Source organism: Ascidia mentula, chromosome 4 (assembly GCF_947561715.1).
Source record: "Ascidia mentula chromosome 4, kaAscMent1.1, whole genome shotgun sequence".
NCBI classification, from domain to species: domain Eukaryota; kingdom Metazoa; phylum Chordata; class Ascidiacea; order Phlebobranchia; family Ascidiidae; genus Ascidia; species Ascidia mentula.
In genome coordinates, this window is record NC_138569.1 from 16308817 (window position 1) to 16319509 (window position 10693).

Consider the following 10693-nt stretch of genomic DNA (forward strand, 5'->3'; position numbering starts at 1 on the left):
CGGGTTCGTTTTTCAGTCTTCACGTGTCGTGTGGTATGTACAAGCTGTAAAATTTACATATTTATAAATATATTTTCACTATTTTAATAAAGTTAAATGCATCTTAAACGGCTCCGTCAACTTGAAGGTGCATCAACATCGGCGACCTTTGTAAATCTAGCACCCCATGTGATATTAAAACGAGCCGAGACTATGCTATTGTCCCCCAAACCTATAATGGATGGATGACCTTTACCTCGGTGGTGATTTGCCTGTTGTATTTAGCTTCACGTGTTTTGTCAATTTCAGTGTAGGTTTCGTTTTGCGTACTTCCTGACTTCATTACGTGATGTGAGCTCGATTCCGCGACAGAAATAAAACAACACAAACAACAGGGAAACTTAAAATAAGCGAGTCGGTACTAATGGAAGCGTCTGTATGACGTAAGGTTATTACCTGTACCCAAACATTTCTTCTTTTCTATGTACAACGCCGGGTGTAGAACTATGTGTGATAAGCTGAAGTCGTCCAATAGACTCCATCGGGGCGAGCGATGTTTCTTCCGTTACAGATCTGCGTAGTGATATCAATTTTGGCAAGAGCCTAATTTACAACTAAACGTAAAGCAAAAGGGCCAGGCATACAAAATACAAATAAAACATGCCTATCTAGCGATCCCCGTAAGCGCAAAATTACCATAACCTTTCGGTTTTAGTTTATGGCTTGATAATGTCTGGTCCGTGAAAGGTGGTTAGAGCGCACCTGTCGACCACTTCAATGCTCGTGTCTGTTGCCACGGGCGGCGATGTGCTCGGCTGCTCTTCCAACGCCCCGTCCGAGTCGTCAGAATTAACATCGACCTCGTATGTGTAGCTTTCCTTTGTGATTACACCATGTCGTTTCATAATGACGCTTGTTGTCGCTTCACCTGAACAAAATCAAAACCGTGATGAATTGCAGGCAAAATTGATGCGCTACTTAATTCCGTGCGGGCTGTTCCCCTGATAAAAGTAACCTGTTTTACAAGTTAACGAACTGATTGGTTGTAATATATTCATTGCGCTGTCCATGTTTACCGATTTTCTTCAAAAAAAACGCAAATATTAGTTTGTAACGATAAGTGATATATAAAGAGAAACAGTCGAAAAATCACAGTGTTTGTTGTATTTGCGTCTCAAACAAAATCCGTAAATTTCCTCTTACTCTCTTCCTGTACGTCTTGATATTGAATGGCCAGCTGTTTGGAATCCTTTCCCACAATTTTGCGAAGATTCATATCCTTCATAGCAGTAACACCATTTTCTGAATTTGGATTGACTAAGATCACGTCTTGGTGTGCGGTCGAAGAATTGGCGCTCATGTCAAAACCCAAGTCATCCTGCAACACAGTGTCAAAAATGTCGTGAAAAATGGCCTCTTCAAACAAATTGAAGTGTGTTACTATCCTATGCAGCAACCCAACGTAAGCAAACTGAAACCCACCTTCGTTGATTCCACGCTGATATTTGAACCGGGACCTCGCGTGAAAGAAACGTTCGAAATTTCGAATATATTATCGCTATTTCTGTCAAAACAGTTTGGGTTACGTGAAGTAAACACAGCCATAGCAATAATAAGTAATGGCGCAATAACAAGTAAAATATCTTTTTCGGTAAAACCCTCACATGCGGGTAATTTGTTTTTCAACTCTACCTTTCAGGTGAGCCAAAGTCACCATCTGTGTCGACGTACGGTGTATCGCCAAACATCTCGCCAGTGGTTCCTGTAGTGGTTTTTGTGACTCCGTAAACTTCCTCTATGCTATCTTCGTTAGTTGCGAAACTCCAGTGTTGTGAAACATGATGTTTTGCCCCTTTGCCTTGGAACGGTTTATTGAAGAATAGCCATGAAAGTATTAATCGACTAATTTTTTTATTTACCCCCCACCTTGCACGTTTTCTTCACAAAACCGTAATGTGTATCTTTCAATATTTCCAAAATCCAATTGTTCTGTTTTGTTTCTGATCAATTATGTATAGGAAATAAACACATGGGAATCTGTGGCATTACTTCAAAATCATATGTCCATACCCAAATGTCTCTGTGTCTTTCTTGTTTTTTTGTGTTGCAAGATCTTCAGCCAAAAACTCGGACAGTATATTTTGTATATCGAAGTTGTTGTTTTCTAACAGCATAGCCTCTTCTTCAACTAATCTGAAACAAAGAACGGAAACTTCAGTTAATAAATAAACTTTGCAAAACTTTAATGCGTTGCGGTTGTGTTTAAATTTCCTACATTTGTAAAATATCGTAACATTTGTAACCGCAGATAGCATTAATCTCAGTTTGGACGACAATATATTCTTTTTCTGTTGTGTGCTTACTTTTCGCCATTTTCGTTGTTTGCATTCGTCTCAACCAAAGGCAAATTCGTCAAATACTGGTTTGGCATCTTGCTAAAAGTGGTCGAATCAATGACCTCTACCACATAGTCATCTATTCAAAACACAGAACATTATTTACAACAACTTAAGTAATCTAAAATGCAATTTTCACTTACTCTTCTGCTTCGCATGAGATGGCAAAGGTCCCGCTTTCTCAGACCTGTAAAAATTCCAACTTTTGCAAAAATGACTGAGGATTTAATAATTGTTACACATACCCTAACTTCAAGTTGTTTTTCCACTTTTGTAGTTCAAGGTCACCAGCCAGAAACGTTGAGAGCGTCAATTCACTGTTTATTTTGGACGTTTTCGCATGCGACTGCATTACGTTTGTTAAACTAATTTTAAAGAATTTCGTAAAAAAGTAATAGTTAGATTGAACAAACTCAGGCATTGCTCCCATAAAGGTGCCTATATAGAGTACCTTGTATTGTTTGCGTGCTCCTTAATCGGTCTTACAAGATCTTCAGCCAGAAAATATGCGAGTGTATTTTGTGTATTTCCATCGCTGCTTTGTGGTAATGCACGTGGATTTCTGAGTGTAATTAATAAGAGCATGACTGGATATAGATGCTGTGGTGGTAGTTATATGGTATATGGTAGATTTTCATACATATTTATGAAGGGCATTTTTAAAACCTGCGATTTTGATTTTGTGTTTCCATAGCAGACATAGCTGGCCCAATAATGTCGCATGAACTGTCTGCCATTTTTCGTACAGCATGCTGTCTCCGCATTTTGCTTGTATTTTGCTCTTTGTTATTCTCTGTACTTTCCCTGGTTGACAAAACACAAAAGAATATATGTTAAACGTGCGGAGGTATGTTCTATTCAAACTTCTTGCACATACCCTGTCGTAGAGTTTTTAGTTACATTTTGTGTTCCAAAATCTCCAGCGAGATAATCTGAAAGCGTGTTAGGGATCGACTTAACTTCTTCAGCTTGACTATATTGAAATAAACAAACCGGATAAACTTTAACCTGTTTTGTTAAAGTTGTTGTGGTGGATAAACCTCAGGTGCTGATGTGGGACTATTAAAGCATAGCTCCAAAACTTCTTTTACCAACGCCTGAAGAACTGGATACTGTTCAAAATTTTTAGCATCAGTTTGTGTTGCTTCACACTTCTGGTCACCTGTTATGTTAACAGAAAGAAACCGTTTTTCGTCAACCTCTGCAGTTTTTAGCTTTTTATCAAGATTTTTGGTTTTCTTGTCACTGTCCTTGGTGGGATTTAATGACTTTTGGTTGGTCTGGTCAACTTTCAAAATATTTTCTTTGTCTGGTTTGTTAGAACTTTCCTTGCTCTTCTCACTTTCTGCTGCATAAAATAATGCAGGCGGACAAAACACATTGTCCTCTGGCATTGTGTCCGGCTTTTCACAGTTTTCAATTCTAACCAGTGGGGGCTCCTTTTCAGATAATGACACAGCAGAGAGGTGTGGTATTATGGAATGACCAAGGCTTGTCAATTTGTATGTTATATCCACATGGCCAACAGTAGCATGCATAAAGTTAGTAAGGGTGATTTTTCCAGTTGCTCCATGACAGGTTGTTCTGTGGATTCCGTTGGTTTGCAAATCACCAATAATTTCTTTAACTGTATGTTTCAAGCTAAATGAACTTGATCCAATGCATTTTTTTTCAGAGGACTTATCCAAGACAATGAAGTATATCTCAGTTGAACGTAGCTGCTCAGAAAGTCGAGTGGGACTGATTTTGAATAGACAAGACTTTCCCTTTTGGAACTGATCCTTGTGATTGTAGCTTTCGGCTGTTGTCCGAATGAATTACGATTGTGGGATAGTCAAGAAATGCAACTGCGATGTACGGAATTTCGCATTGTACTCTTTTCTTTAAAGTCAACACGTCAACAGCGATTTCAAAACAAAAAACTGACTCCATCATCGAAAATGTTCAGACAGCTTTCCGCAAACAAATCTCAAAACAATTGCTGTTGCTGCACTCATTTGCACTTCGCAAGTTTGGCAATTCTTAAATCCAGCTGTTATGACATATATTTCAGAAAAGCTTCACAATCTTTAAAAATATTCTGATCTAATTGCTGTCATCTTTTGTGATTCAAGTTTTAAAAAATATTACAGTTAACAACTGCGATATAAAGGTGTCCCAATGAGAAAGGGTTAACATGGTTTCAATCACACTATAAAATTCTTGTCTATCGACCCTGAATCTTCTGTTTCATAGTTTTGCTTCAAGTTGCGGACATCTCTATGCTGAGAAGGCCCAGGGCGAGTTCACTTAAAAAGTTGTACCAGTTAAACTTATGTACCAGTTATGGCCTGCCACACAAAGCAGAAACCATAACAAAAGTACCCACCGCATTTAGAAGCTTGTTGAAATAAATCAGAAGCTTTTGATGTTCTCCAAAATAATATGCACGCTATTTACATACTTCACAATAATGAAAGATTTGTGACTTTGCCAATAAGCAATAACACACATTATCGAAGCAATACATATAGCCTATAGGTACAGCCTTAAAACTTACATAGCATTGATTTCCCCTTTACATAAAATCGAAACCACACATTCGTAATCGTTATTTCCATTTAAATACATACAATTTTTAAAATATAAGGTGTTTAAAACAGTTGCAAAGATATGAATAATGAATCCGCAACCACCGCTCTGTTTAACCATATACATGGATGATTTTACTTGGTGCGCTCATGGCTACTAAAATACAATGCAAATATGCGCCTGAAGCATCAACACAGCAAAATTGAAACGGGATCCGATAAACACGTGAAGCAGGTCACATTATGCTACACACTGCATATTTCGTCAAAAAGTTACCGTATCAACATATATGGTTGTTATTTAAGTTACCCTTATACATAACTCCATCTTAGCGTAGAAAGGATTTCATCTGTTATGCCGTTTTTATCGAAACTAATCGAATATCGTTACGACCAGCAACAAGACCAGCGAGATGAGGGAAGCATAAAAGGTGGCTTACTGACTTGGAGTTTAACCCGCCTTACAGCCGAACTTAATATACAGCATGTACAAAAAAATACTGACATTCACGCATTAAAAAATACATCGTGCAAAAAAATAAGTGCTCAGTGCTACTTCTTCGGGCTAGTGTTCTTGTGGAAAGGCAAAAGTCGCAAGTCAGTGTCTTTGTCGATAACGCAGCGTTGCATCAATTCCAGGTAGGTGAGATTCTCGTTTGTATTCGGATCGAAGAAACCTTTCGTGTCGTCTGATGGATCCTCGAGGATCCCATGCAGTCGTCTGTCAAACAGACCTCGGTCGAAAGCCGCGTCTACTGGGAGTCGGTGGTTGGCATGAGGGTCAATAATCCCCCCGGTAGCTATCTGGGCCTCCAAGAGCCGAATGCCGTGACTCTCCACAACCAGTTTCCGCTGCATCGCATCAAACAGTGAAAGCGGCACCGGGCTTAGTTTGGTTTGGTAACCGAGAACTGCCCTCTCGGCTCTTATGAGGAGGGCTTCGAACTGACGGTCGATCAACCCCTGCTTTGTTGCTTCAACTACAGTCATCTTTTTTCCATTTTGCGGATTTATGATGCTTCCAGTAGCAGCCTGGGCTTCTAGTAGGCTGACAGCTGTTCCGCGACGAATAATTCCTTGTTTGGTTGCGTCATACAAGGACATGACGTCACCGTTATCAAAGAGGAGACCGGCTATCGGCTCCTCGCCATGAAGGTACTGCTGTAGATCTTCCGCAACCTGTTTTTCTTCCACTTCGCCAAACTCCAACTTCTTGATCGTGTCCTCCGTTACGAGGCCGGTTTTGAATAGATCCAGCAGCTTGACGACCCGCCTCCAACCAGAGGTAAACACAATTTCTTCCCTTTTTTTAGCTGGCGTTGGTATGGGCTCCTCAGTACCTTGGTATGTAGATTCGTCAGGCGATTGTAGAGCGGTGACTTCTTCTACCACTTGTTCTTTTATGTCGTCCTCCTCAGCTGTGCGTAGCTCCTCTTGTGGTTTGTTTTCCTCTTCCGCCACAGGGTTATTCTCTTCTTTTTTATCCTCATTACTTGGTTCCTCATCTTTTGTATATTCTTCTCTTGGATCCTCTTTTCTTGGATCCTCTTGCTTTTCTGGGGAACCAATGGTTTCCAAATAGCTGCCGGATTCGGAAGATGTATCTTTACTTTTAGGTGCTTTGGTTTCAACAGAAGCAACTCCCTGAGCCACTTGAAGATCTGTGACTGCATCATCCGATAGCGAAGAGTTGGAAGAGAGCGACGAAGAAGACGAAGAGATGGCGTCGTCTTCCCTTTGTTGATTTTTCTCTTTCACTTTTTTTTCTTTTTCTAAATCTTTGTGCCATTTCTCTATGGCTTGCTCTGAGGCGTTTCTTTCATCTTTAGGCTGAAAACCAAAATCTTAAATTACTACAATACCTGTGCACTGGGCACAATTTTGTGCCTGATACCACGATACTATTTCCAAAATATTTTAACGCAAACTTGGTTAAACAAAAAAAATCTTTTAACGTATGTTTAAACAAATGCACAGCTCATACAATACAAAAGTTTCAAAATATACAATTTTTTCTGCAAATCTTTATATACTTAGCAAGGATACAGCACCTTTCTTGATGCAGTTACTGCCACTTTGTAGGGTGCGGCGTTGCTCAGAATACTTAACGCGTCTTCGTATTTCATAGAATCAAAAAATACCGTGACGCTGTCGATGACATCACCTTAAGTAATATATACGTTTTATCTCAATTACGTGGAAGTCATCACCTTCTTACCTTGTTTTAACTTATTGTTTGCCGGACCGGAATGGCGTACGTCAGAAACAACCACGTCACCGTCGTCGCCGGGCATGACGTCAAAACCGTTGGTAGGAGGGCTTTTTTGGTCGAGTAAAACCGTGAAAATCTTGGCATAATGAAATGTATATTTGTAAAAAATTGAAAGCTGTATTAGCTTGTAACTATTAAATTATATCTCTTGGCCGTTTGAGTGCCGAGAAACGACTTTAAAAACAACGAGGTCAACATGAAAGCTAGTACCTCGTCGTCGCCATCTTGTGGTGGTTGTGCATGCGTATCATCAACCTCCGGTAACGGAGATATTCCGTTCTGAAAATGAGATACGAAAAACAGTTACATGAGCTTTAAGTGTTTTATACGGCTAAACCCTTGCAAAACACTATAGTATACCAATAGGCCCACAAAGCACGTAAATATTTACAAGCAAAGTGGGAATTCACACAGGGTCTAATAAAAAGATTAGGAACGTCTGCTTATAATCAACTTTTCCTGCTGGTTACAGTCTGTTTTTGAAAGTCTACCGCAAATAGCTGGCTTTGCAGCAAAGCATGCGTGACCGGAATGTCAACTGCAGTGTTTTGAAGTTATTTTTACTGTATCGCAGTATCGTCTTTGCTGCGTATCAACCGAAAGATAATTCCGGCGATAGTGTTGCTTATTCAAGACCAGTGCACAAAAAAAATTGATGCCATAAAATAACAGTCTCTGCCCCATAACCATACACTTATTTTTGTAACTGTTATGTCAAAAAATTGCACTTGCTTGATAAAACATCGCTATACAATCACTAAGGAAACAACAAAACCTTTAATGTAAGATAACCGGTAACCAGATTATTTGGAATGGACTTTTGTCATATTTAAAGTAAATGTTAATTATCACTGATCAGTTGAGGGCTATTTAGTCTGTCGGGACTTTTTAACAACCTTGTAATAAATGTCTTTCCGCAGTGAATAAATTGGCAGGAGTTGGAAATATAAACAAAAAATAACTGCGTGTGTAATAACAACATTAGCTTACGGTTGTTGGATGTTGTGTGAGTCCATCCGTGACCACTTCCTTCAAAGAGCTTGCGTCGGAATCAGGTTCGGGCTGAGGAACTGCCCCATAACCTTAACATAAAGCGAAGAAATGTCAAGCCTGACGTCGTGCTGTTGTGGTTGGATATATCGGGGTGTGTCTTATTGGTCTGCCCTTTAAATCGTTGGGAGTTGACTGTATTTTTTCTTTTGTTCATGTCATGCGAATAACTGGTAACAAAACTTTTGTAACATTTTCGCTAATCCAACCTTTTTAGGGTACTAAATAAATAAGGTAGTATTACTGCATACAAGCGATATCAACTTCATTCAGGGTTTATCGCCTCCCTGTGGAAACTCTTTCTGTGAAGTCATCATAACTGATTATGGTATAGCTGTCATAACTATTTAAATAAACTAGATTTGGGAAATACCAATAGAATTTCGACTCGCCACCAAAGGGTTGTCGATTCCGCCAAGTTCCGACGATGGCTTCTTTTCTACAAAATAAACAACACTCATTAGCGGTTTGCAGCACTGGCTGGTGTGAATCCCAAAGGGAAGGCAACAGCTGACATGAGGGGATGTGTGGAATTACTACGACCGCAGGTTGCCGTATTTTATGACGTCGATCAATGACAGAATTTAGGCACTGAATATTACGAGTGTAAATGACACTTTCATTCTTTTTTTTTCCACCGGGATTAGAACCCTGTTCTGGGTACATTGGTCGGGCGCATGACCAATGCTGCCAATCACCCAACAGATGGAAATTACACTTCGATGCTAGAAAAATGTCATTAGATTGGCGCCTTAACTTCCAACGCCGTATGTCATAGGTGCAACATAGACTACATGTCAGTAATGAAACAAGTAATGAAACAGAAAAAGCCTTGTTGAAGCACACGGTGATACAAAAAAAACGCCAACATACAAATTGAAGGGCGTTAACGTCACGCACAAGCGAAGACATTTAACAGCGCGTCGATTTCTATAAGGTACGTCTATCACCAATGGCCGAACACAATACGCGCCCATTAAGATACAATGACTGTTCGTAGTGTGAATAATCTATTCATAAAATATGCCGTGTTACATAGCATTAAAAGTGACAAGAGCAGTCATGACGCTAAATTTATTACAAAAGTTAAAGTAGGTGTGACATTTTATGAAAGACCGCCATATGGGATGTTACAAAGTAGGTGGCAACTTTGAAAAAAAAACGTTGACATTTATGTCTGGTTTTATTGCAAGTTTTGCACCGAACTGACGTTTGCAGTGTCCGCTTGCAAAGAGGGGATAAAACTAATAACATCCCTTTATTTATAACTGATATGAAGAAAAGCTCTGTGCTATCGAAACTGCGGTGTAAATATTTGATCTTTCACAAACACTAAATGTTCGATGTACACATTTTTACAGTGTGAAGGTTCGAACACAATGGATAAGCAAAGCAAAATATATACGGCCTCGTTGTCATGACGTGCAGTGTGGCAGAAAAACCTACAGCAAAGACAACAACATGCGTATGGTTTAAGTGACTTCTCTGTGCATGTGGTTACCCACCATCGTCTGCACGATTCGGACCTGAATAAAATGCACAACGAATATCGTAAAACGCGATTGTCTTTATCTTACAAATCGCTATTTTCGAAACGTCTATATATGGATGTCACCCACTGCAGGTCACGTTGTTTTCACATACGAAATAAAAATGGAAATCCTCGGCAGTTAGCAATGTAGCGCCATAATTTAACCATTAAGACAGTGCAACAATTGGAAAGAATTATCTACTTAGCTGCGACCTCGTAAACATATTTATTCGGATTATGCGCATGCACGGAGTTGACCGAATAAGCCTGTATTTCTATTTGTAAAGAAATTTGTCACATTGTAAACAGGGCTTAATATATATCTATCTCTGCTTCCAAATATACTTGCAACGAATACAACATTATCAAAAAAGAAATATACAAGCGTTGGACTTACCTTTGCAGCAGTATTTGTAAATCAAATATGACACAATGGCAACAGCGATCACAAAGCCAAGGGTACTGAACACGCTTGTTACGATCACCGTTGCCGTTGGAGGTTGCTGGGCGTTACCAACGCCTGCAAGAAGCAGTACCAAGCACGTAGATGCTATCATATCCGTACTTCAAGTGCGATGAGCTAGCCCGCAGTGTGGTTATGCGAGTGAACCCAGCTCGATGAGCCCGACGAAGAAAGAAATCGCGCATTCCTTGTACGCACGACGTCACAATGAGGCCTCGTCCTGCCCGAATGAGCACGGGTAGAGGCTCACAAAATGACCCTATCTTTCTCGTTAATCCTCCGTCGCATGTCCGTCCCATTGGCACTCAATCGTGTTGCACAAACTGTAGTCGATATTAGTGGAACCCTATATTTTCTACTATAATGGCTGAACCAACTCTTCTTTCTCCTTTGTGATTCTTGTAGTTTAGGTTGTTGTGCTAACACAAACTT

General features: G+C 39.8%; 2 protein-coding genes across 2 annotated transcripts; both read right to left on the minus strand.

The window, feature by feature from the left end:
- Positions 1 to 431: 431 nt before the first annotated feature.
- On the minus strand, positions 432 to 2727 carry LOC145898174 (uncharacterized). Its single transcript, XM_082986606.1, has 10 exons — positions 2621 to 2727; positions 2519 to 2562; positions 2343 to 2454; positions 2050 to 2172; positions 1906 to 1979; positions 1672 to 1837; positions 1462 to 1543; positions 1183 to 1357; positions 742 to 907; positions 432 to 552 (listed from the first exon to the last, which is right to left on the minus strand). The coding sequence occupies exons 1-10, from the start codon at positions 2725 to 2727 to the stop codon at positions 432 to 434; spliced, it is 1170 nt and encodes a 389-aa protein (XP_082842732.1).
- Positions 2728 to 4783: 2056 nt separating this feature from the next.
- Positions 4784 to 10388, minus strand: LOC145897840 (uncharacterized). The gene is made up of 7 exons (XM_082986292.1): positions 10196 to 10388; positions 8641 to 8706; positions 8208 to 8299; positions 7428 to 7496; positions 7164 to 7293; positions 6997 to 7109; positions 4784 to 6775 (listed from the first exon to the last, which is right to left on the minus strand). The coding sequence occupies exons 1-7, from the start codon at positions 10353 to 10355 to the stop codon at positions 5498 to 5500; spliced, it is 1908 nt and encodes a 635-aa protein (XP_082842418.1). The 5' UTR covers positions 10356 to 10388; the 3' UTR covers positions 4784 to 5497.
- Positions 10389 to 10693: the final 305 nt, after the last annotated feature.

Coding starts and splice junctions, on each gene's coding strand:
- LOC145898174 (XM_082986606.1), bottom strand. CDS start 2,727: ATGCAGTCGCATGCGAAAACGTCCAAAATAAACAGTGAATTGACGCTC. Junction 1,980..2,049: donor AAAGACACAGAGACATTTGG/GTATGGACATAT, acceptor ATAATTGATCAG/AAACAAAACAGAACAATTGG. Junction 1,544..1,671: donor GACTTTGGCTCACCTGAAAG/GTAGAGTTGAAA, acceptor CTGTTTTGACAG/AAATAGCGATAATATATTCG.
- LOC145897840 (XM_082986292.1), bottom strand. CDS start 10,355: ATGATAGCATCTACGTGCTTGGTACTGCTTCTTGCAGGCGTTGGTAAC. Junction 8,300..8,640: donor GGCGAGTCGAAATTCTATTG/GTATTTCCCAAA, acceptor CTTTATGTTAAG/GTTATGGGGCAGTTCCTCAG. Junction 7,110..7,163: donor AAACAATAAGTTAAAACAAG/GTAAGAAGGTGA, acceptor ATATTACTTAAG/GTGATGTCATCGACAGCGTC.